This window comes from Oryzias latipes, chromosome 6, assembly GCF_053564925.1.
Source record: "Oryzias latipes strain Hd-rR chromosome 6, Olatipes_Hd-rR_3.1".
NCBI lineage: Eukaryota > Metazoa > Chordata > Actinopteri > Beloniformes > Adrianichthyidae > Oryzias > Oryzias latipes.
Window position 1 is genome coordinate 11404928 of NC_136242.1, and position 24614 is coordinate 11429541.

At 42.2% G+C, this 24614-nt stretch overlaps 1 protein-coding gene and 2 long non-coding RNA genes across 3 annotated transcripts in view; 2 read left to right on the plus strand and 1 right to left on the minus strand.

The window, feature by feature from the left end:
• The window catches only part of LOC144992425 (uncharacterized), a 278631-nt gene extending 277889 nt beyond the window's left edge, over nt 1-742 (plus strand). Inside the window, exon 2 of the long non-coding RNA XR_013656358.1 lies at nt 601-742. This is a non-coding gene — a long non-coding RNA (uncharacterized LOC144992425). The remainder of the gene's footprint in view (nt 1-600) is intronic.
• syt12 (synaptotagmin XII) lies at nt 263-24202 on the minus strand. The gene is made up of 8 exons (XM_004069462.5): nt 23674-24202; nt 15022-15082; nt 10998-11191; nt 9914-10318; nt 5953-6168; nt 5307-5427; nt 2893-3026; nt 263-2370 (listed from the first exon to the last, which is right to left on the minus strand). The coding sequence occupies exons 2-8, from the start codon at nt 15065-15067 to the stop codon at nt 2197-2199; spliced, it is 1290 nt and encodes a 429-aa protein (XP_004069510.1). The 5' UTR covers nt 15068-15082; nt 23674-24202; the 3' UTR covers nt 263-2196.
• On the plus strand, nt 2487-6714 carry LOC144992426 (uncharacterized). The gene is made up of 2 exons (XR_013656359.1): nt 2487-2758; nt 2870-6714. It is a non-coding gene; the product is annotated as an uncharacterized LOC144992426 (long non-coding RNA).
• Nucleotides 24203-24614: the final 412 nt, after the last annotated feature.

The window sequence follows — 24614 nt, forward strand, 5'->3', positions numbered from 1 at the left end:
TGACAGGTTAGTTGGAAAACATGCAAGACACTAAGCCTTGAGGCTGGCACTTTGACACCTGTGTCTTAGTGGATAGGTAGTCCAAATTTCCTATAAGATCAATAATTTACTCCCAAAACTTGAGAAAAAATACTTAAAAATAAATAAATTGAGACACAACAAACTTTTGATGTTTTTGCATTTGGAAGTGCAAAAGTGTTGTAAAGAAAGCTTTTATTTTGAAGGTTTCTTTATCTTGGAAAAATAATGAGGTTTAAACAGGTTTCTCTTAATCTTTTATTTCATACTGTTGCCTTTGCCAAAATATAAACATGTGTCCAGTGTTATCATTGAACTGCTTTTATTTGAAACAGCATTCACGCGGTACACTGTATTCATGAGGCACATTCACATCAAATTCTAACTAACTTCATGCATGACTTTATGTAGGCTACAGTTGTTGTTGGAGACATTGATTGTAAATGAAAATATTGCTTTATTACTTGGCACGTTATGAAACTTTACATGACTGATAACCATGAGTTGGGTATTTTGCCTGATAGTTTACTATCACCGCGGGCCACGGTGGCGCAGTGGTTAGCGCTCTTGCCTCACAGCAAGAAGGCCCCCGGTTCAAGTCCCGGCTGGGGGACATGAAAAACACAACATCAATGGGGGACCTTTCTGTGTGGAGTTTGCATGTTCTCCCCGTGCATGCGTGGGTTCTCTCTGGGGTCTCTGGCTTCCTCCCACCATCCAAAAACATGCTTCATAGGTTAATTGGCAACTCAAAATTGACCGTAGGTGTGAGTGTGAGAGTGAATGGGTGTGTGAGTGAGGACATTCTACCCTGCAACAAACTGGCGACTTGTTCAGGGTGTCCCCCCTGCCTTTGCCCACAAGTGGCCGGGATAGGCTCCGGCAGCCCCGTGACCCCGAAAGGGATAAAGCGGCATAGAAAATGAATGAGTTTACTTTCATAAAGAACAGTTAAAACACTTTGTGAGCTACTACACTGACTTTTCTCTTTTTATCCCACCGCCACCTCCTAAAAATTTATATGAAAAGAATATTGAATACAGATTTACAGGAAGAAGATGCTTTTGCCAACAACGCTGTGGGGAAGGGAAGGGGGGGGTGCTTTGTGGCAACAGCCCCGTCCACAAGTCAGAGGTGAATTTCTAATGAATTACTGCTGCTCTGCAGAAACTATGTCCTAGAAAATGAAACAGCTTTTTGATTTTGGCTAAAAATGGCAAAAATCACAATTAAAAGACAACTGAGAACAATTTAAAAATGGATCAAAAGATGATCAAAGTGGGTCTTTAAGATCATAGATAATATTACCAGAATTGTTCCAGAAATAAGTGAATATTCAGTCATCACAAATTTGTTTTATGTATATTTTTGAGTGAAATTTGGTGTTTACAGTTAGTAATACACTGAAAAAGATGATTTTCAATCTGTACTTTGAAGAAAATAAGGAACATTGTTGAAAAACACTATTTACAGTGTTAAGGGCTGCAGCTAATTTTGGCTTAAAATAAAAAAATAAAAAAAAAATAAAAAAAACTGCTACAAATTACATTTTTACACCTGGATAAGAGTACCTGGATGTTTTTACGAAAAGCACAATAAATATTGAACAAACCAACAAATCATTACTGTTTGTCAGTGTCACCGTTAACAAATAACACAAGCAAATCTAAGAGGCTGAACTGAATTCTGGTACCGAATGAACAGAGGAGTGCTGTCCTGAAGGAGAATGAACCCCAGCCTTTCCACTGCTCACCCCATTTACATCCATGGAAGGCTAAAGCCGGAGTGGGCACCATGCAGAAATGGGGTCATTTGTTTTTGTTTGTTATGAATCGCCCAAATGTCCAGAACTGAAGTGATTCATTTAAATTTGTGAGGGGGAAAATGTTCATATATTGCTTCTTCCTGCCTTTTGAGTTTCAAACAGCTATAGGAGTGAGGTGAGGATGAAAGAGACACACCACTTTTGGACTCACCAATCACCTGCAAGCATCTCAAACACCAGCGTCACCTGAAACCTGTACCTGAAGCGAGATGAGGCTTTAAACATTCAGGTCTCAAGTGCTTATGGCACAGAATAGACGACCATCACATATCTAATTGGAACACGGCAACACATCTTCACATGGAGACGATCAACTGGAGACGGAGTCGTCCGAATGTGCAGCAAGTGGGCGGCTATATTCTGCGCAGAGGGTGCCACATTGACACGGGCTTTCTCAGGGTGGCCAGCATCTGGTTCCAGTGGGTGATCCCCATCCCGCTGGCTTCGGGGCCGATGATCACGTGACCGAGGTTCTCGCCTCGGCCGTCGTCCGTGGCCTCTGCCACCGTCACCCTCAGGGAGAGCTCCTGCAGACGGCACAACATGGTTGAGTGAACGTCACTCAGCTGCTTCTGAAAAACCAGTAAACGAGTGTGTGGCTTCTTCTGCAGACTTGGGTGTCACTTATAATTATCCATGGTGCTTTATTTTGAAGGAAAACCTAAAAAGCTTTGCTGAGCCATTAAATATGTTTGAAACATGAACACCAGGATCTCTGGCAGCTTAGAAGATGTAACCATTTCCATAAAGATCTCTACTGTAAACCTGCTCTGATTCAGGCTGTTGCTCCTTCAGAGTAAATGCAAATATTTGTTGCACCACGCTGTAAAACTGTAGAACACTTCCTCAATTTATTGCGCTTTTATCAAAACAGGAAGTGATATGAGAGCAGAGCAAACAGAAAACAGGAGCAATGTAAGTGTCAACATTAAACACAGAACGAGAGAGTCAGGAAAAACAGGTTTCCACTTGCTGGTATTCTGTTCTGTCACTCATCCTTTCCCTGCTTTGTTTCTATCTCTCCAGTTTATTCTGCAAGAGTTGGTCACCTGCAGGACGAGGGACGGAACGGAGAAGATCATGGCTTCGTTGAAGATGGGGTTTGTGTCGTCCCTTTTAGTCGACGTCTTCTTCTTGCTGATCTTCCTGCCGTCTTGTAGGAGATAAACTTTAACAAAAGGATCTGAGGAAGAAAAATGACAAACAAGGTCACAGTTGTCCTTCAGGGCCTTTTTGAAACGTTTTTTGAAACATCAAAATCTAGATTTTTGGTCTGTGTTTTTCAATTTAAACTCAAGTCCATGGATATCAACACAGAAACCCCTCTTTTTTGTCATCATTCTTCATTGCTGTATTGCCTCGCACTAGTATGCAAACTGCAGCTGCAAAATCATGGAAAAAATTATGTTTTTATTGTTAATAATTAAAATGAAGGCTAGATTTTCAGCATGTAAACCAACTATCTCAAACTGAAATCCAAAATAGTCTTTGAACAACAAATAAAATAGGAAATAGAGAGAAGGTTCCTGTTTTTTGAAATAAATAATGATGGATATTGAAGCTTATAGAGAAAACTGTACCCCCAGTGTGTTTTTAGAAAGTACTTCCTCGTTGTAGGAACAACAAAGTGTTGCATTTTGAAAAATATGCAACCTTTTCAATGTTTGCAACTCAAAAATTACAAACTTTTTGTGATCAACATAAATCATTTAATAATATTTTCTGCTGACAGTGACACTTTCAGCCAAAAGTCAATAGATTTAATGGGTTTGGAAATGTCCTTGTCAATCTTTAAGTCACCTGCGCCGCATTAATCCAATAGGAGGCTGTACTGTGGACATTTTTAAGTGAAAGCTTGTGACCAAACAGCTACACAAAGCCAAATGAACACAGCAGCGAGGTCAGCACAGAGATGGTGCACCAGTGCAGACCTTAACAACACTTTTTATTCCTTTTATTCCTTCGAGCCAAAAAAGAAAAAAAAACTGTCTTTGGCAGTTTCTGAGGAAAACAACATCCGTGTAAGACAATAGTTTAGATTTTGATAGACAGGTGGCCACCATTGACTGCATATTAGAACTGGAATGAATAGTCCCTCACCCGTTGCACCCCAAACAGGAAGTACCCGGTCATAGAAGCCAGAATCCCATAGATTTCCATCGTGAAATAAACAGCTATGACTCAGTCATTCTATTTGTCAGAATAACCATTCTTCCTCTTTTTAACATCTTCTTGCTAATTCTGATTGTTTCATATTTTTCTGTAGTTCAAGTTATTCAAATTGTAAACTGACCAATCAGATGCCTCAATAAAAGTATGTAGTCTCATGTCGAACATTTGAAGCGTTTGATTGACAGATTCTCCGGGGGCCCACTTTCAAGTGGTAGGGATGTGTACTTCTAACAAGCCCCCCCTGATTGGTGAGAGTGGTTGTCATGGAAACAATGAGTCCTCTGACTGCTTACTGATGTTGTTTGGTTCAAACATGGCGACGTTTGTATCACAACAAAATGGCAACAGAATTGACTCAACTCAGATCTTTCTAAAATGTTTTCTATAAGTTCTCCTTTATGATACCATGGTCCGGTTGAATACTCGATTCTGATTGGCTAATGGGTATGCATTAAAACCTGACCACCACACGGTGAAAAAAGAAGTTCGGTCAGCTAGCTTAAATATTTTGTATCACTGCGCCAGCTTCTTTAAAACAACCTTTTGCTTCATCATCTGGACAAAAACAAGCGGTAAGAGATGAACCATCTCTATGAACTGTTGCTTTATCCAACCCATCGTCCGCTATAGTCCGCTTTTTGTGAGAAAAGCGAATCAAATCGGAACAAAAACAAGAATTAAGGACTAAAACCTGGTTAATATGTATTGCTTTTGTAAGTGACCATGGTATAAGCGGGTTAATGGCCTTCGAAGTGTGCCTTTATTACTTTTAAACGCGCTTCGCGGAAGCAACCCTCCTCCGCGTTCAGGCTTCCACGGCGTGCGTTAAAAAGTAATAACCGCACACTTCGTCGGCCATTAACCCTTACTTAACTGATGACAATAATTTCCTGGTGAAAAGTCACATTCTTGTTTTTTCCAGCTCTGTTTGTGCAATTGTAGCACAGCAGTAAACATATCCAATATGGCGTCCAACTTTGCATATGGAATAAGCTGGAGACTCTAGCCTATATAACTCATTGACTAAACCCATGTAGAAGAAAATACAATGTTGCTGTCGAGACAAGTCAGTGTCTGATGTTTTCAGGAAACCAGCTCCTAACAGGTTAGAGAAGAATGAAAAATGGTACCACGTCTGAGAGTTTGGGCCGAGTTTAAACCCACCAAGAGAGCGTGGTGGGTTTAAAGTCTTCTTCAGAAGAAGAAGGGGGACGGAGTTAAGAGTCCCGTGTTTTAGAGGAAGACGTACACATAAACATATACAGCATAAAACCCCCTGAAAGCTCCTGACCTGCTGTGTTCTTCTCGTTGGTCCACACCAGGTTCTTGCACTTGGCGACAACCACAGTGAGGCGCTCCGCTGTTGGCAGATAGCTGAGAGACAGCAGGATCTCCCCGACTGCATCAACAGCCTGCAGCATCAGAAAGGAGATACATTTGACATAGGAAGTTAGGCTCTCATAGACTGAGACGTTTTTTATAACTATGGCAATGAGGACTCGACAGAAAAATCCCTTAAAGGTCAGCTGTTCAAGTTATTAAATGGAGCCAATAAAATGGAAACTTGATATAGTAAAAAACATAAAAATATAAAATAATAATGCAAACTTTTGGTTTCATAATTGTCAGAGTTACATTTACTGTGGGAAAAATAGATTTTCTAAACTTTACCCATTTATATCCATCATCATTACTTATTGAATTTCACTAAATTAGGACTTCTCTTATTTCAGTGGGTTTGGATAAAGGTCAAATGATAATTGGAAAAATATTAGGGAAGAAGAATGACATATAGTTGGCCTCTAAATATTTTTTGAACATCTGCATTTACTATTTTCCAGTAAAACAACAATTTTCCTGCAGAGAAACATTGAACAAAACAGTTCTTCCAAATGCCCACTAGAGGGAGACTGGTCCCTGTGTCTCCAGAAACGCACCTTGTTGACATCCTGAAGGTAGAGCCAGGCGTTGAAAGGTCTGATAGTGAGATCTAGGTCCAACAGCTTGAGCTCGGCCACGCCTGCGCTGATGTTTCTCTCGTCAGAGTCAATCCCAAATGCAGCAAAGCGCAGGCTGTACTCCTCCAGGGAGGACAGGTCCATGGGGACGGAGAAGCGCTCGTCAAAGATCACGGTGAATGCATTGGTCTGGACCTGAGGGGGAGCAGGACACGAGGAACTAAAATGCAGGCCTGCATGTTGGAGCATGTAGGAACTGACTGGATCTGATTAAAATGGAGAGACTTTTGAAATCAAGCTAATTAAAAGCACATTCAGAGGCTGGATGGCTCAGTTGGTGCCATGTTGGACTGACGCATTGGAAACCAGGGTTCGTTTCCCAGGGGGCGTGATGAGCTTCATCTAGTGTGGGTCCTCGGGCAAGACCCTTTATGCTACTGCCCAACTATGTAGCCACAAGGAACCCCAAGTCTGGGTCTCCCTGTGCCAGTCCCTGGCCCAGATAAAATACAGGGTTAGGGTCAAGAAGGGTTTCCAGCATAAACATCTCTGCCAAACCAGCTGTGTGAATCAGTGAAAGCAGATTCGCTGTGGCAGCCCCTGCAGGGAAATGTCGAAAGATGAACAACAACAAGAGGAAGATCAATGAACTGTCAGCAAAAGCGTCTTCACAAGAAGTCATCGTAGGAAACTGTGCAAAGTTGAAAATTAAAGTTATATAAAATCAAAAAGGACAAAAAACTCAAATGCCTCCTTCTTTTTTGTATTTAACATCAAATAGTGCTTTTTGAACATAACAGACTTAATTTAAACAGGGAAACTTTTACATTTCATTTAGTTTGAGCTAGTTTCCCACTTGAGAAGACCAGCAAGCAGCCTGAAGTTACAACAGCAGCTAGTTTGAAGTCAGGTTTGTCCAAACCATCACTGAACACAAAGGAAATCTAGTGCATTGATTCATATTGTGAATCTTTTGAACACATCCTGTATTTTTAAGATAAGCCACTTCAACACCTCTACAGACAATCACAGCATTTACTTCTATTAGTCCTCCAAATAGTCTGTCAAGGTTCACGTTGTTGTTGGATCTTATGAGTTTTCACTGGCAAGCAAACCGGAATCCTCACTGGTGCTGCTCTAACAGCCAAGATAAAGTTCAAAGTTTAAAACACAGAGAGGACATGCTTTGTTAAAGATGTTTCACACACAGAGAAAAACTGGTTGGATAAAAGATCTTCAGATCCTCCTGACATCAATAAGTAAGAATGAACTGGTTTAAGGTCACAAAAGAAGCTCAAACCTCTTTTATGATGAGGAATGCTTAAAAACAAACATAACATTCACACACTAACTTCAGAAATGTGTTCAAGTGAGCCTTGAATATGGAGGTTTTTCCCCATCGATAGTTTATATGGAAAAAACAGGTTGTGGGTGGGGTTGGGTGAAAGTGGGATGGAGGGAGTTCATCCATCAAAGCCCGCCATGATGGCTTTATAAAGTGACAGAGAGGTTTAAATCAATTCGATTTTCATGGTTGTGTGACAGAGTCCGTCCACCCTGAAGTTACCAGGCAACCAGCAGATGAGAGCAGATTTAATAATAGATCTGCCGACACTAGAAATAGAATTACGGGGGACAATTGAGTTTCTGTTTGGAGAATAACGACACTTTCTCTAGATTTATATCCTGCTTAAGGAGTTTAAAATGAACTTAAAATTAAAATGACGTGTCTGAAAATTGAATGTAGAAAAGTAGATAGGTGCAGCGTCATTTTAAAATAAACAAAAAAAATGTTTTGGTGAAAATTCTCATGAGGATAGAAGTGGCGCAGAATCTCTGTTTTCTGCAGTCACAACAAAGACTCCTCTACGTGAGAAGAGCGATGAAGAAGTGATGATGAGGGTTGATCACAGAGTGGACAAAGGCAGGAGGAAGTAACAGCCAAGAGAACGTGGACAGAAGGGGAAGGAAAAGGAGACGGTCCCATCGGACCGCCACAGAGGGGAGTGCTGATGTCAGTATTCCCATCACAGTTCCTTCAGAAATGCCAACCCTGCCGCTGCAGCGACCGCTTCTCTGTTGTCATCACACACTAAAACAGCAAGGGATGGCTTTGCACGCCGTCAGCCCCACAGAGAATGAGCAAAAGCAGAGAAACACAGAGTGCTGATGACTCACTGATGACCAGGATTCACTGCTTTCCTGGCAGAAGTGAGCAAAGAACAGAAGGCGAGTGGCAGGCGGCGAAGGTGGTAAAAACAAACTGCCGGTGGGTGTCTGACGTTATTTCTAGATTTGTTCTGTGTCCATTATATTGTAATCTAAAGTTTGAAAGAAACGTCTGTAACACTCAGAAAAACTGCAAAATGATTGATTAGAAAAAAACAAAGTGATTTAATGTTTCCACTCAGAACTGAGAGGAAGTCTTTCCATCAAGATGCTCTCCTCATCATTTCACTGGGCTGAGTGGTTCTGCGACAGGAAGAGGTGACTTCAGCCTCAGCCCCTCTGCTGCTCCCATGAGGCCACACTCCGCCAAATAAATTGCACTATTCTCTCTGACAGGGGAAGAATGACTCTGTTGCTCTAAGGCCCAGAGGGCAAAGAAAACAGATGAGAAAAAAGCTCAGATTTGATTCTGAGGCCAAATAATTAAAAAGAAAAAAAGAAGTTCTTCATTATTAGAGACTCAACAAAGACTCCCTTCAGGCCTCCAGAGGTTTAAAGCAACAGATTTTATGGTGATCATTCAGTTTTATCACCTCGGGAATTTACAACAAAATCCCAAACTCTACAGCACTGACCATTTACGTAAGTGATGCATAACTTTGATTAGGCAAACTTATATCAACATATTTCAAACCCAAGAAATTGAAATTTTATGTTTTCATATGTGGTTTACAGTAGTAAATATTATGTAAGATTTTTCTAATTTGTAGAATAAAACAAAGAGAATAATAATTGTAGAATTGTTTGTTACTAAGAAAACGCATACACGCTCCACACTCTCCCCTTCTGCCCCTGCCACCCTGGTCAGAGTACGTAACAAATTCAGTAAAAAATGGTTTTATCTTCATATCAACAATTTTTTAGATTTTCTTGGCAATGGAGATTTTTTGGTTAACCAGGCTCACATTCCAAATACTGTATGTTCATATCATATGCTATATAGCTGGGTTCCGCTTGAGCCGGAGATTCATGTATTACATTTTTACAATATTCTTGTAAAACAGGGGTATGCCACTTTTGGAGCTCGCAAAGCTAAAGAAGTTTAAAATCTATCTAACATTTTGTTCCAAGTAGCTTCCCAATGACGCTCAAGGAGTTAAGAGGTGATAGATCAAAATCCATGTTTGTTCTTGTAGAAGCTACTAAAGGGGATTTTTTTTTTATTCAAAATGGCGAACTCTTCCTGAAGTCAAAGGTCAACAAAACTTCGGTTGTGGTTGTTGACTTACGATGGCGATATGTGTGTCAAATATTATAAAGACTGCTTGAACAGAAGTTTTGTTTTCCCATCTTGTGCCAAAATGGGAAAATCACCTAATTTCACACTTTGTCACATAATGGCCGCCAAGTTGTATGTCCTTTGGCCATCCCATAATACTTTCACAACTTCCCATAGATTTCCCTGACGTGTCGTGGTTTTGTTAGTGGGTTGGGAAATTCATATTTTGAGCCCCAAGAGATTTTAGCTCCATTAATCTTTTTGACGGTTTCTCCTGTTGTGATGTCATCATTTTTCAGTGGGTGGGGTGTGTGTGTTTGTGGGGGGGGGCATTCACTACTGTGTCCAAAGTTTATTTTCACTGAGTGCATATGGCAGGGGCAAAACCTTCACTGAAAGGCCCAGTAGGAAAAAAGAATTGCAAAAACAATCTGGTCCTCATCAGGTGCAAAACAAACTTTCACGAAGTGGAAGACAAAAAGCTTTTCTTACTCTCGTCACTCCCACACTGAGCTCTTCTGGCCCCAGAGAGACTCTGATGAAGCAGCCCGGGAAGTCCCCTTCCTCTTTCTCCAGCAGGTCTTTGCCCTGGTGCAGGCTGATGTGCAGCAGGCCCGGCCCGTGTCCCGGCTGCCGTGACGGCTCGAACTCCAGCGTCACCTCCAGCTGGCCCACTGTGAAGTCATGCCCAAAGTTGTGGGCAATGGAGGAGATGGAGCTGAGGGAGTCTGTGGAGACGGATCGGTTGAGTTGAGCCAAGCCCGTGGCATCCAGCTCCCTGCTCATCAGCTCCAGGTGGCCCAGGTCTCTGAAGGCATCTGGGGCATCACCCAATGCCAGGCTGGGCTTACGGCTAGAGGTGGTGGAGGTACGGCGGTGGTTGCTGGCAGCCACTCGCTTGAGGAAAAAGCAGGAAAACAAAAACCAAACAGTTCAACACAGAGAAACCTCCTGTCCTTTCACTCTGCACGTCTTAAGCTACAGACACATAGAATTCTAGCCGGGCACAAACCGTAATTATTGATTTTTCCTCCATGATCAGTTTTCAAACGGTTACCATTTACGTGAATTAAAAGGAACGCCATCCATACGTCACTACCAAATCCCCAAATCAAGTCCCTGATTGGTCAAAGTTTGACCTGGTTTAACTTTCAACGTGCGTTCAATGGCTGTGCCCAAAACAGTCATAGAAACTTGTGTAGCTACGCTTCAACGCAAGAGATCTAAACGCGGAAGCCCGAAACCCAAGTTTACACAGACGTTTCATTGGAAGTGGTTGTTTTTGCTGAGGCCAGTGTGAACTTCAGACTGAACAGACTGCAAGGCAGGATCTGATCTGAGCAGAGGACAACTATAGATGAAACTCAAAGATTTAGCACGGTCAGAATCTCTGGAGAAGTAGGTGGTTAAAATGAGGCCACGCTACAACATGGATTCATACAGTTACCCATCAGAAACAATAACTTTTCTCTGTAATCTAATTAGTTTGCTTTAGCTCAGCATGACTGAGTTTAGAAAGAGTAAAAAACAAAGACGAATCATTGTTTCCTGAACTTTTTCCAGAGTGTGTCTCTACCTTCTGTCTGACTTCTGAGAAGGACGTTCCATACTTTTCCTGCAGATATCGATAGTCAAAGTTAGGGAACGGAGACGGCGCGGGGAAGGTCCCAGACTTCCACAACTTCCAGATGTTCAAGCCGGCTGCACCCAGCAGGACGAGGAAACCCACGAGGTAGATTCCCACCTCCCAGCCTGGAGGGTTTCGCACCACTAAAGCGAAAATGCACAAACAACAAATCCTCAGAGTAGCACTCTTCCACGACACCTATGAAAGCCTGTTTGTGTCTGCAATGAGGGATGGTGGATTCCAAGCTGTCAGTCCTTCAGCTTTACTTTCAGACATTGTTGTGTAACATGAGGAGATATTCAGGACACACAGAGTTGTAAAGAAAATCTGCATCTGACAAAAAAAAAAAGAAAAGACAAATCAGAGTTGCATAAAAAACATGCTGTGGTAAAAGGTTTTTTATGGGTTGCATAACATTATTGCAGGTCTTGTAGGTGTTTTTCACAGCCTGTATTTGTTTGCCAAGCCCTGAACATCAGTATATCACATGACGTGAGCTGTGTTCGAATTCGCTCACCACTCCCTATCCCCTAAAACAGTGGTCCCCAACCTTTTTAACGCAGTGGAGCGGTGTGACGTAATACAAAGTTTTGGTCTATAATTTTGTGGGTGGATGATTATTGTAGCTTCGCTACGATAGTAGAGGAATAATGACATGGCAAGACGAACCTTGAGCTTTTATTTTGACATGCATAACATTGTACATCGCACAGGAGTCATGATGCTCTCCCCTTCCCACACTCGGTGCAAAAAAGAAGTACTGTCCACTAAATGTAGCTTTCTTTTTTTCGAAATCGAAGGCTCCTCTTTTGTCTCCTGGCTGGGCCTTTTTACCCTTGGCAAAGAAACTTTCCAAAGACGTTTGTTTTTTACTCATTTTACTAGCTCCTGGGTTTTATTTTAAGTGGTAATCTATCACATGACCCAGAAAAGCGCCTTGACCTGCGTCAAGAGTGACATAGACGGATGGAACAGATAATCATGCAATTTTTTTTTATTCTTTCTGTGCGGCCCGGTACCAAATACCGGTCCGTGGCCCGAGGGTTGGGGACGGTTGCCCTAAAAGACTACAATGTGAGTCTGTCCAGTGCCCTGGATTTTAACAGCCTACTCTGATGAAAGTTGTGTTGTTTGGTGTTCTTAACTTATGTCATTTTTGTCATGATGAGGACAAAGATACATTTTACAAAGACTATTTATGAATCCACTGGGTTCTGATGATAAAAACTTGGATGATTTATAAAAACTAAATTACTTACATTTTTTTTTAATGACAAATTTTCCAAGGCACTGGATTTTGAAATTGTTGTTTTGGACTTTCCTACAAAACAGCGAATGCCCTGTAGTTTACTACGTAGTGAGAAGTCAGTGAATTTGGACACGACCGTGTTGCTGCATTTGACCACGCCGCCAAAATCTGCACTAAGCCTTGCCTCAGGTAGCAAATGTTGCAGTTCCTCAAATGACCACTGGAGGCTGGTCTCAGAAGGTATCAATTTCCCACTGACTCCCATGTTAAAATATTGCTTTTTACCCCCCCAAAAAAAACACAATTAAATAACCGTTTCTGCTCATGACATCATCCATCAAACAATTTTTAAAAATAGGCAATTTTTATTTCATTGGACCTCAAATCCGTGGATACTTTGGGGATGTGGTTTTGATTGGCAGGTGGGTGGACTCAACCAAATGTTTCCCGCCCACTCAGCCCATTTTAGGACTGTCGTTTAAGTGGGCATAGTGAGCTCCAGTCATTAGGGCGTACACACTTCAGGCTTCTTTGATCTTTATGCCTTTCAGAACCCTATGGAAGATTTTAGAGATTTTAAGTTTTAAGTGTACATGTCTACGGTTCGCCTTTGACATGCTTTTTTAATGTAACTACAATCACAGCTATGTTGCCAACCTTGAGGGCCCAATTTCTTAAATGATTTCCAACTAACTGCCTTCAAGCTGTTTTTTTTATAAACACACTTAAATCAGGTAATCAACAGCATACAGTGGTAAACAAAATTGTTGGTACCCCTCAGTTAAAGAAAGAAGGTCCACAATGCTCACTGAAATGACGTGAAACATTCAAAAGTAACAATAAATTAAAATTTATTGAAACTTAATTAAAATCAGCCATTACTTTTGAGTTGTTAATTGACAGAAATATTTAAAAAAAACAAACTAATGAAATAGGGCTGGACAAAAATGATGGTACCTCCATAAAAGACTGAGAACTAATTGCCCAGGGGGTCATGATGAACTCAGGTATGTCCTTTCATTGACATCACAGCTGTTTTCAAACCCATAATCAAGTCAGTCTGTCAATTTAAAAGGTTGACAAATAGTCATGTTGCTGTTTGGTGAAAAGGTGTGTCCCACACTGAACATGGACAGCAGAAAGCCAAGGAGAGAACTGTCCCAGGACATTAGGAACAAAATTATAGACAAACATAAAGGTAAAGGCTATAAAACCATCTCTAAGCAGCTTGAAGTTCCTGTGATGACAGTGGCACATATTATTCAGAAGTTTCAGACCCACGGGACAGTAGCCGACCTCCCTGGACGTGGCCGGAAGAGGAAAATTGATGACAAATTGAGGAGACGGATAGTTGGAACTGTATCCAAAGAGCCCAGAACAACCTCCAAAGACATTAAAGGTGAACTTCTAGATAAAGGTACATCAGTGTCTGATCGCACCAGTCGTCGTTGTTTGAGCCAGAGTGGACTTCATGGGAGACGACCAAGGAGGACATCACTGTTGAGACTGGAATTTGCAAAAATGCATGTTGACAAGCCACAAAGCTTCTGGGAAAATGTCCTTTGGACAGATGAGAAAAAACTGGAGCTTTTTGGTAAGGCACATCAGCTCTATGTTCGTAGACTCAAACATGAAGCACACAACAAAAAGAACACTGTCCCTACTGTGAAACATGGAGGAGGCTCAGTTCTGTTTTGGGGCTGCTTTGTTGCATCTGCCACAGGGTGTCTTGAAGTTGTGCAAGGTAAAATGAAATCTCCAGATTATCAAAGCATTCTGGATAGAAATGTGCTGCCTAGTGTCAGAAAGCTTGGTTTTAGTCGCAGGTCATGGGTCTTCCAACAGGACAACGATCCAAAACACACAGCTAAAAAACCCCAAGAATGGCTAAGAGAAAAGCCTTGGACAATTCTGAAGTGGCCTTCTATGAGCCCAGATCTGAATCCCATTGAACATCTGTGGAAGGAGCTGAAACATGCCATTTGGAGAAGACACCCGTCAAACCTGAGACAACTGGAGCAGTTTGCTCATGAGGAGTGGGCCAAAATACCTGTGGACAGGTGCAGAAGGCTCATTGACAAATACAGAAACCGTTTAATTGCAGCGATTGCCTCAAAAGGTTTTGCAACAAAATATTAAGTTATGGGTACCATCATTTTAGTCCAGCCCTATTTCATGAGTTTGTTTTTTTAAATATTTCTGTCAATTAACAACTCAAAAGTAATGGCTGATTGTGATAATTTAAGTTTCAATAAATTTTGATTTATTGTTACTTTTGAACGTTTCAAGTCTTTTCAGTGAGCATTGTGGACTTTATTTCTTTAACTGAGGGGTACCAACAATTTTGTCCACCATTGTATATGGCACGATTCTTTAAAAACCAGCAGGATGCTGGCCCTCAAGGCCTGGAGTCTGACATCTCTGCAGAGGTCACAGGTCAAATTCATGATTAAATATTTTCAATCTGTAAAGTAAGGATCAGTTTTCAAAGTTGTTGTTCGAAGAATTTGTCAAATACTTCATGTGTGCCCCATTATTTAGCTGGATAAAAAGATAAAAAAATAATTATTCCCAATTAAATGGTCTTTTGCACAGATTCTTGGAATTTGGGCCGCAACTTGACAGGAAGTAGAAAAAGAAAACATGAACACCAACACATGCAGTCAGTAGAGAGACCAGCAGCTAGTGGAACATGCAGTCTCAAACGTGCAATCGTCTACTCACCACTCAGTTGGTAGCTCGATATATCCCCACTTTGAGCTGAGGACATGGTGCTGGAGCCGGCCTGCAGAGACACATGAAAACCACAAACAAGTTTTGCAAGTTTGACGTGAACCACCTCTTCAGAAGCAGCAAACGTCGCCGCTCTAACTCTCACACTCTCTTCTCTCTGCAGCATATTTTAAAGCAGGGGCTGTGCGAGCCAGTTCAAGCCCACAGGACAAAATGTAACCTGTAATGACTCCTGACGTCTCCTGCTGCTCCAGGAAACAGCAGTAGGCAGGCTGACGGCACGGTCAGGGGGATCCATCGACCCGCTGATAACAGCCCTGCAGGATTAAACCTCTTTAGCTGACAGGGCTTCAGTTTCAAAATGACACAATTAACATTTATCCGCCTTGCTAACGGGCTCTATTACATGACGAACCTCTGCAAAAGAAGGGTCTCTTTATCTGGGTTTACAGTATTGATGCCATCAATGGCATCATTTGAACTGATCTCCGGAAAGAACCACTGATTAGACCCCAAGACATCAGTAACACAAAGATTCAAGTGATCGCTTCATGCTGTGAGATTAGGTCGTCTGTGCAGCAGAAGATACAGTGGTGGAGCTAGAGCATCTCATATGGGGAGGTCAAAATGACCCCACCCTTACATTGACGTGTTCTCCCTACCATGACAAAGGTGGATAAAGGTGGAAAGATTTCATGTAATCCATGGACACCAGTGAAGATCACAAATCATTGAAGAAAAAAGGTTCAGAGCACTGTCTAGTGGGTCTAGATGACCCAACTCCCAATGTTGAAGTGCCTAGGATAGCACAAGGGATAATGAGATCTTTGTCAAAACTTTTACTTATTTTGACCCAAAATTTGAAGGACTAGTTGGGTCAAAGCTTTTTACTGGTAGGGGGGCAGATGCCCCCCCCCCCCCCCCCCCATAGCTCCTCCCCTGAGAAGTTGCAACTTCTGACAGATTTTAGAAGGTGTTTATGGATTTAGCTTCATATAAACATTTCAGAGAAAAGGTTTTTTTAATCAAATTCCAGCGCCAAACACCCACAATGCAACACAAGCACAAGACTGAAGACACAAAGCAATAACGAAGCATCAATTACTGATCATTATCAGTCCACACAGAGCTTAGCATGACTCCATATATCAGCAACTGTGCTTGCCTTTGTTGTGAAGAATGATGACAATTAAAAAAAAGGCGATTTTGATGCTTAACAAAAAAAAGAAACAGAAATTGAGCAGTTATAATAATGTGTGTATTTATTTTAAAAAAGAAGGCCTTTAATCTGAGAAATTTTGTAGATTATGGTCTGTATGAGACAATGAAAGGTGAATACATCTACGTATTTTGTCTTTTTCTCCATCTTGCAAAACTGCGAGAAAAGAAAAACATCAGAGTTGCTGGTGGGTGACTCATTCCTCCCCCTTACCTCCTGCTCCCCCTCCTCTTGGTGGAATCTCCCCATACCTCAGCAGCTTGTTGGAAATGGGAGCATTACACTAATGATATAAGAAAGGAAAAAAAGGGGGGGGGGGCGGGGAGAGCTGTGTGTTTCACAGCTCGACTGAACGCTTTGCAGAACAAAACCATGCAGGCCAATTAACGTCGCTGACGCAGTGCAGGGCCCACTCATGTGGCATCAAACAAACGTGGAGGATCTCTGACAGAGAGGGAAGCCCCCCCCTATGCCCCCCCCCCCCCCCGCATGCCATTAGGCATCACTTCAGCTGAAGGTAACAGAAGTTTGCAGAGGAGTTCTGAAGGTAGATAGAAGAAGGATCCAATTAGAGAAAGCACGCCGCCGCTGTTTCTGACTGATTTGGTTGGAGTCAAATTGGAGAGCTGCTTGATGGTGTAATGGTTTTTGCTCTCGCCTTGCTGCGAGAAAGCCCTGGTTCAAATCCCTGCATAGGTCCTTCCTGTGTGGAGTTTGCATGTTCTTCCTGTGCATGTGTTGGTTTTCTCCGGGAACTCCGCATTCCTCCTACAGTCCAAAAACATGCCGCCTCATAGGTTACTGTTTTTCTGCACTATAGGGCGCATTGGATTATAAGGGGCACAGTCAATGAACGGTCTATCTTCAAACTCATGTCATATAGAAGGTGTACCGAACTGTAAAGCTACATACCTGATGCCTGTTCAAGAACACGCTGAAAGCGGATTCTTGAATGTGCTGTTAGCATGTAGTGTTCACTCTGAACTGTTGCTACCCGCTACTAGCACATGTACAGACAGTTGGAAGAGGTTTGATTTGAAATGTCAAAGTGGTGCAAATCTAGCTCCAGGCTTTTTCTCTCACAGCTCTATTCTGGAAGCAGAAGTTTGAGCATCTGCATTTGTTGTCTTCCCTCGAAACCCAAATTCCTCATCCCTGCCAGACCTGCATCCGCCTTCTTTAAATGTTTGCCACTGCCGAGCATCTTCACCTCAAATCTGGAAAGAACATGTCCCTTGAGTGTTTGCACAGCTCAGATCCCTCATGTGATGTTAAACTATTCCGTGCTTTCTCACTAAGCTGACAGTTTGGTAAATCTGTGATGTACTTTTCTAAAACAGTATCAGCGATTAATACACCACTAGAAGACAAATGTTGTTTTATTTCATCATCTTTGGTTACATTTTTCTTTTATACAATGGTTTTGACTAATAAAAGCATTTGATCCTTTTCTTTTCCGGCTTTGTTTGTATTCTAGTGGCAGAACCGATCTTCATTCGACTAAGAGTTGTATATTTGAACTCACGTCGCCATGGAAAGCAGCTCCCCAAATGCATCTTGGATGCTGTGACGAGCTTGCGTGCACAAGCCCGTGTGCACGAGCCAACGTGCATGAACCTGTGTGAGATAACCTGTGTGCACGGGCCTGCATGCACGGGCCTGCGTGCACGGGCCTGCGTGCACGAGCCTGCCTGCATGAACCTGTGTGCATGGCACACACTTCTGCCTCTATGCAGAGAAGCTTTTGATGTTTTACTTTATGAGACATAAAATCCTTTCTTCACTTGAATTTTGTTAGGAACTGAATTCATCATTTCTGTTTTTGTTTTTTCAAAAAAAAACATTGAAAACTATTGGCATCAATTCACCCACAGACAATGAGGAGAAAGGAAAGTCTTCTTCTCTGCTGTGATGCTTTATTCTGAGCCAAAGTGACTGAAACTGCTTGGTGCGGCGTCTACATTATTGCTGACTTTAGACCAGTCCAGCATGGCTTTAAGGCCATCATGCCTGATTTTATTTCCAATTCTATTAAATAATTCTCTTCATTTTGTTCTCTGTTAAAGGTGGTGCTAAATTAAGTTGGAGTCCTAGATTAGGATGGTACATTGTCAATTACACAGAAGGAATTAAGCTAACAGTCAATCTCAGCTCTAACCCTGACATGTGACCAATGGTAACATGGGATGTAAAAAAAAACAGCTCAAATGAGTGTTGCAGGCAGCAGAGAAGTGTTTCCTTCACAGGAAACATTGACTGTCTCTCAGAGATGGGCTGCTGTGAAGAGCTTAGAGTGGAACTCTTCAACCAGACGACAGGAAAGCAAGAAACATTTGCACATGAAATCCAAACTGTCTCAGATGGAAGGGATTCCTTCCAGGTTGGATGAGATTTGCTCTTTAGTTCAACCTCCCTGCAGAGCTTCCTAGATCCATGGTCTCAGCCTCTAAATCTTGACCCACAGCTCATGGCTAGAGGTGGAGGTGAGAGCACAGAATGGCTGATTTCTGTCTTAACCACATCAGACCGATACAGAGTGTACTCTACTGCATGTGCTGCATCCGTCCATCATTCAATCGCACATTATGTCCTTCCACCTGGGGGAGGGACTTGTTATAAAAGGCAAACTAGCATTTAAACTCATAACAACACTAGTGACAGCTGGAGGTCACAACATTCAATGACCTGGAGACCCTGTTGTGCTGTGGACATCTGATTACAATGTCGCAGGTTTGATTTGCGCTCTGCCTGCTGTAGTATCCAACGTTTTTTATTTGAATCCCCACATTGCACTTTCCGTTTCGGTTTCCATGATTAATTTTCAAACAGTTGGCACCTCTGTGCATTAAAACGGACACCATCACTTCAAAATCCGTGTCCCTGATTGGTTGAAGTTTGGTGTGGTTTAGCTTTACATGCACGTTCAATGGCAGTGTGTTTTGTACTTAGAGCCTGAACACAGCTGCTGAAACCTGCGTAGCGAAGCGTGAATGCCTATGCGCGCGCGCTCACATGGACTTTTCATTGGAAGTGGTCGTTTGAACGTGTGTTGCCGAGGGCGGTGGTAACGTATTTTAACTGACATTTCTTCAAAGGACGTTGATGATGACGTGATCGTGTCTCAGAATCCATTGATTACCAGCTAACAAGTTAGCGAGCAGAGACGAGGCGACGGCCTTTTCTAGGACAGCAGTGTCCTCGGTTGCGTGACTTTGTGCGGTCAGTTTGTGCTGTTGCATCTTCAGGACCGTCAGAGACGATGTGGCTTTTCGAAAAGCTTTTAGGGCTTTGACTGAGCGATGGAGGGGTTTGGCTGCAGTGTGCCCAAACCCCCAACGCTGACATTTAAACACCGACGCTGGCGGCTGCCGTTCAAACTTAAACATAGGCAAGAGAAGCAAAAGCAAAAAAGACAGAGCAGCTGGCTCCAAAACAAACCGATCTGAAAGGAGGGAAGGACGGAGAGGCTCCCTGATGTGCTGGCTGTACACAGACTGCTTATATCAGGGAGACACTTAATTTCATTATGAGGCATTGAGCTAGATTAAACGCAGAAGTGATTGATCAGGCTTTCGGGGAAGCAAATGGGAAAGCGCTTGAGGAGAGCAGCTACATGGCCTGTTCTTCTACTCTTCTACTTTTAAGCACACACATGAATGTTTTTTAGTCAAATGCAGTCAAGCAGGGTGTATTTTCTTAATGATTGACCTTGTTTTAGCACCATCCTTCCCTTCGTTTCTTTTACGCCGCAGATTTCCATCCAGGTCTGTAGCTTCTCCTGGCAGAGCAGGTCTGTGTGGATTTGTTGTGCTCGTCTGAGCTGCATTTAGGTCACAGAGAAAGTTTCCTGCGTGCTTTGCAGCAACTAGAACTGCTATTCCCTCCTGGGAATTTCTGTGTTCTTTTCTGTTGGAAGTACTAACTCATTTTCTCTGTCGATAAATGATGGACATAAATGACAAAAACATTTCTTTCATTATCACACCCTATTGGTGCTGGTTGGCATCCGACTAAAAGAGCTGAAAGCACCAATAATTAAATAAAAAAGCAGCAATTTCACTCTCAAAAGATATTGATCTATGTTTAAACACATATTCTTTAAAATTGAAAAAAGAAAATATGTTAGAAAATGATGTAAAATCTCTATTTTTATTATGAAAATCCAATCTCAGAAGACTTGGAATATAATAGCTTATTCATCATGTAATTGTAGTGATATAATTAAAAGAAATGTTTTTCCCACCACATTCAATGCTTCTGTATCGATTAATAGAGGAAGTACGGGTGAAGATCTGCTGATCATCAGCTGTTCAGACTTATCTTAGCTGTAGAACAGCCTGGATGTACCAAATGATGCAGATCCTTCATTGACCACCAGAGGCTGGTTTCAGAAGAAAGCAGGAGGTCCAGCAAATGGATAGAAAACACTTTTACTGTGTTTTGAATGATATTATCATTTTTCATACAAATAACAATTCCAATTGTATCAGAGGCTGACTTTGCGTTTTTAAAAAGGGTGTGGTTTGTACATTCACAGGTGGGTGGGGCTTTACTCTGTCCCACAGTTTCTACCTGCTCATATTTACACAGAATGGGTTACAAAGTATATAAAACGTATCTGCTTTACTCTTTAGTTTTAGATAATTTAAGGGTGAAAACAGTAAATCTGTTCTTAACTTTAAGATCCTCAAAGCAGAAACTTTAACATCTCTAATAGAAAGACAACAAAAACAGGTTTGATCCTGCAAAGAACTGACAGAAAATTCACATCTTTTGGAATTAAGACATATTTTAAATCCTTTGATGGAATCCGCCCCAAAAAATTGCTATTTCATTTTTTTAAATGAGTTTTATTGATACTTTGGGTAATCTGTAATGCTTTTGTTTACACCAATGTTAGTTTAAGATGCTAAAATATTGACATGAGTGGAGAAAATCACTTTATTTACTGTCTCAAATTTGATCCACACATTTTAACATGGTTTAAATGGTTTAAATGTGTTCTAAAAAAGATCATTATCGTCAATTTTTTGCTTCCTTTTAATACAGCAGACAGTGATTTCAAAAATTGAACAACATTAGATGAACTATTTTCAGCATACATGCAAAACTGCAAAGCCTTACTGAGAGGAAAGAGTAAAACACAAACCAGAGGATCCTCTCCGTTCATCGGCTTCACAAACACAAGTCCTTTCAAACTTTCAAAGCCCGATAAAAACTCTTCTTCGGCTTTAAATCTTGAAGCTTCAGCCTGGCGTCTTGGCACTGAAGCACAGGAGATAAATCAAGGCTTATGTGTCGCTCCCCTACAACACAAACTAATCAAGCCTACCACTTATGAGATTAACAGCCTCACAATTAAGCTAATACGGGGCAGGAAAAGCATTCAGCGCTGCAGAAATGTCTGTTAGAGCCACCTTAATGCTGCACAGAAAGCCTGGGTTCCTATAGATGAGGTGAAAGAGGTGAAAGGCTCCATCTTACAGAAGAAATTCTCCTTTTTCTTTGACTTTTTGTCCGAAACACTTTCCGTTTGAATGTGATGAATGGAACAGTGACAGAATAATCTGACCTCCGCGCCCCGTGTCTGATAAACTCTCAGGGCTTTAATCTCATAAATATGATTCAGCTCCTTCTCCTTATGGGCTTCCCTCTCCAGCTTCGTCAGGTTCCTCTGAGGAGGTCGTAGGGGCGGGTGGGGGGGGGTTTGGCTCGGCCCACGAGCATTCATCATAAAACGAGGCGGTCCATTCCACGCTCTGCTCTGGAAGTATTAGCCGCATTAAAGCGAGGGCACAAACCACTGCAGGACGCCAGAGGAGGCCGCTCAGACGGGGGCGGCGGTCCTCTAAGTGCTCTCAGCTTTCTTAATGCAATAAAGCTATTTATCCATAAAGTTCACGGAGGAGTCTGGAGAAAGACGTGTGTATGTGTGTGTGTGTGTGTGAAGTGTTAAACTGATTTCTTAGATGATTGCAAGTGCTGCTGTTGAAATTGAGTTTTGAGGGGGGGTCGTATTTCAGCTGGTTTCCCCCGGCAACCGGTGTGGGACTTCAGAATGTCAGGAGAAGAACTTTTTTAACTACAGATAAACGGCTCACACATGCAGAAGACACAAATCTCATTAAAATAATCGGAAAAAAAATGTCTCTGGGAAAAGAAATCATGAAAAAATATTAAAAGTTTCTCAAATCAACACAGAAAACAGCAACCAGCCTCTGAAGAGTGAACAAGAAGGAGCTTCCCACCATTACCCCATGCTGCAAAGATCATGACAGAACAAGAAACGCACAACCTTCTCCACAAACTTCCTTCATTTTGACATCTGAGCCTGGATTTTTAAAAACAGGCACATTTCTCCAAACTTGAGATGCTTTGCCCGAAGACGCTCAGATGACAGAACATTTCTTTTGAATGACTCATAGAATATTAAAAATAAAATGTGTTTAAGGCTAAAGGTTTGGACTTTTCATTCAATTGTTAGAGAACCTCATTGGGCTCAGAAAAATACACAACTTGGAAAAACTGGAGCAAAAACAAAGAGGAGGAAATTTATGAATTTCAAAAATGTTTGTTTTTGTGATAAAAGCACAAATCCACAGTCCTTTGTTATGCCATTTACTTTGTTTCGGCATGCATTTTATTTCTAAAATTAGTTCTACTGAATTGTGTTTTTTACTTTTGTTTTTATTTTTGTCAACATTTTGCCATACAATGAGATGTAGATCGATCCAATGTTTAGGCTACCAGTTCCTCTAAAGATTTCTAACAATATTCCAACTATAGATCATTGTTAATTTCACAGCTTGACAAAAGCAGTGATAAACTTACTGTTTGTTTACCGTTTGCCCTCAAAGCTACAGTAATTAATTGGATAAACTTAATTCGAGGTTTTTAGATAAGGACAATAAAGACTTAAATCTTTTAATGCTGGCACATTGAATATAAACCTTCTGCTCTTTTAATCAGGAAAAGTCTGTTTTTTAGTTTAAAACAAGGTAAACAAAGGGGGTTTTTAACGTTTTTATTCCCGTATTTTCCTTATGCATTACTTTAAATGGGACACGTTCCAGCTGTTTTTGTACTCGAGTAGTTTTTCCCACTAGTTACTTTCTGACCTCTCCTTAACTGATTACATTCTAAGGTAACTCTGCCTCCTCTGTCTGTTTCTGGCCTTTGGTCCAGATGGGGAGTCTCTGCAACATCACTTCAGCTGAACTTGCCTCAGCCTCCTGCAGCTGCTCCACCATCCCAGCAGGAGTTCACTGGGGCTGCTGGTGCGGGAGCTGCAGGAGATTCAGCTTTCAGCTCCAAAAAAAGAGGAAAATGTGGCGCCAGCGAAGCGAGAAGCTTTACGCGCCTCTTTCCATCCCCTCAGTGGGATCAGAACCGACGCGGAATCGGAATGAGCGCACATTCCTTACCGGACTTTCTTTTGCTGCAGTGGGGATGAATGAGGAAGAGGAGGAGAGCAGACCTGCTCCACCGCTCTCCCGTCTTAGGCGCCTCTCTCCATCCACTGGCTCGGGCGGTGCTTGGCTGGCCTGAAGAGGAGGAAGATGAGGGAAGACGGTGGCCACTGGAGCTGCTTCAGCGCATCTGGAGGTGGAATGGTCGGTGGTCAGACGGGAGGCGCGCGGGATGAGGGTCTATCCTCCGCTCAGAGGCGCGCGTCCGTCCGTCCGTCTGGAGAGCCGCATCTCTGTTGCAGAAAGCAAGTCCCACCCCCGCAGCGAGCTGCGCCCGCGGGTCGCTCAATAACAAACCACCGAGGCTTCACCCGCAGCAGGGGAGGAGGAGGAGGAGGAGGAAGAAGAGGGGCGGCTCCACACGCACCGGCGTCACGCAACGAGATCCCAGCGGGGGGGAAAGCCAGGGTGGGAGGTGTGCGCGCGTGTTCCAGGGGCATCCTCAAACTTTCACTGCATCCATCCTGACGCCCCGCCCCCATCCTCTCCTCCTCTTCATCATTCCCATCTCAGAGGGATGAAGCAGTGTAAAGAAACGCCTCATGGCAGAATCACAGCTCTGCTCCACAGCGCACGAAACAGTTTCCACACCAAAGCAAAACAATCCACTCAAACGTTTTCCTTCAACACTCTTCTTCCTTTTTCACATCTCTGTCCGCGTGCTGCTACCTTTCAGAGATTTATTCTGAAAGATTATTGATCAGAGGTAATAAAACCGGTGGAGGATCACTTTGTGATTAAGCACCATGAGAGCTGGTCCTGTTAGGTTCACAGACCAGAGGGGACTGCAGGAAAACAGAGGATTTTATTTTTCATTTCTGCTGTTATTTTTTACTTATTCTGGAAAATAAATCATTCATGACAAGTTTTAAAGATCCACTTCAAGGAAAATTGTG

Coding starts and splice junctions, on each gene's coding strand:
- syt12 (XM_004069462.5), bottom strand. CDS start 15,067: ATGTCCTCAGCTCAAAGTGGGGATATATCGAGCTACCAACTGAGTG. Junction 10,319..10,997: donor TCTCAGAAGTCAGACAGAAG/GTAGAGACACAC, acceptor TTTTTCCTCAAG/CGAGTGGCTGCCAGCAACCA. Junction 6,169..9,913: donor TCAGTGTGGGAGTGACGAGA/GTAAGAAAAGCT, acceptor GCTCCCCCTCAG/GTCCAGACCAATGCATTCAC.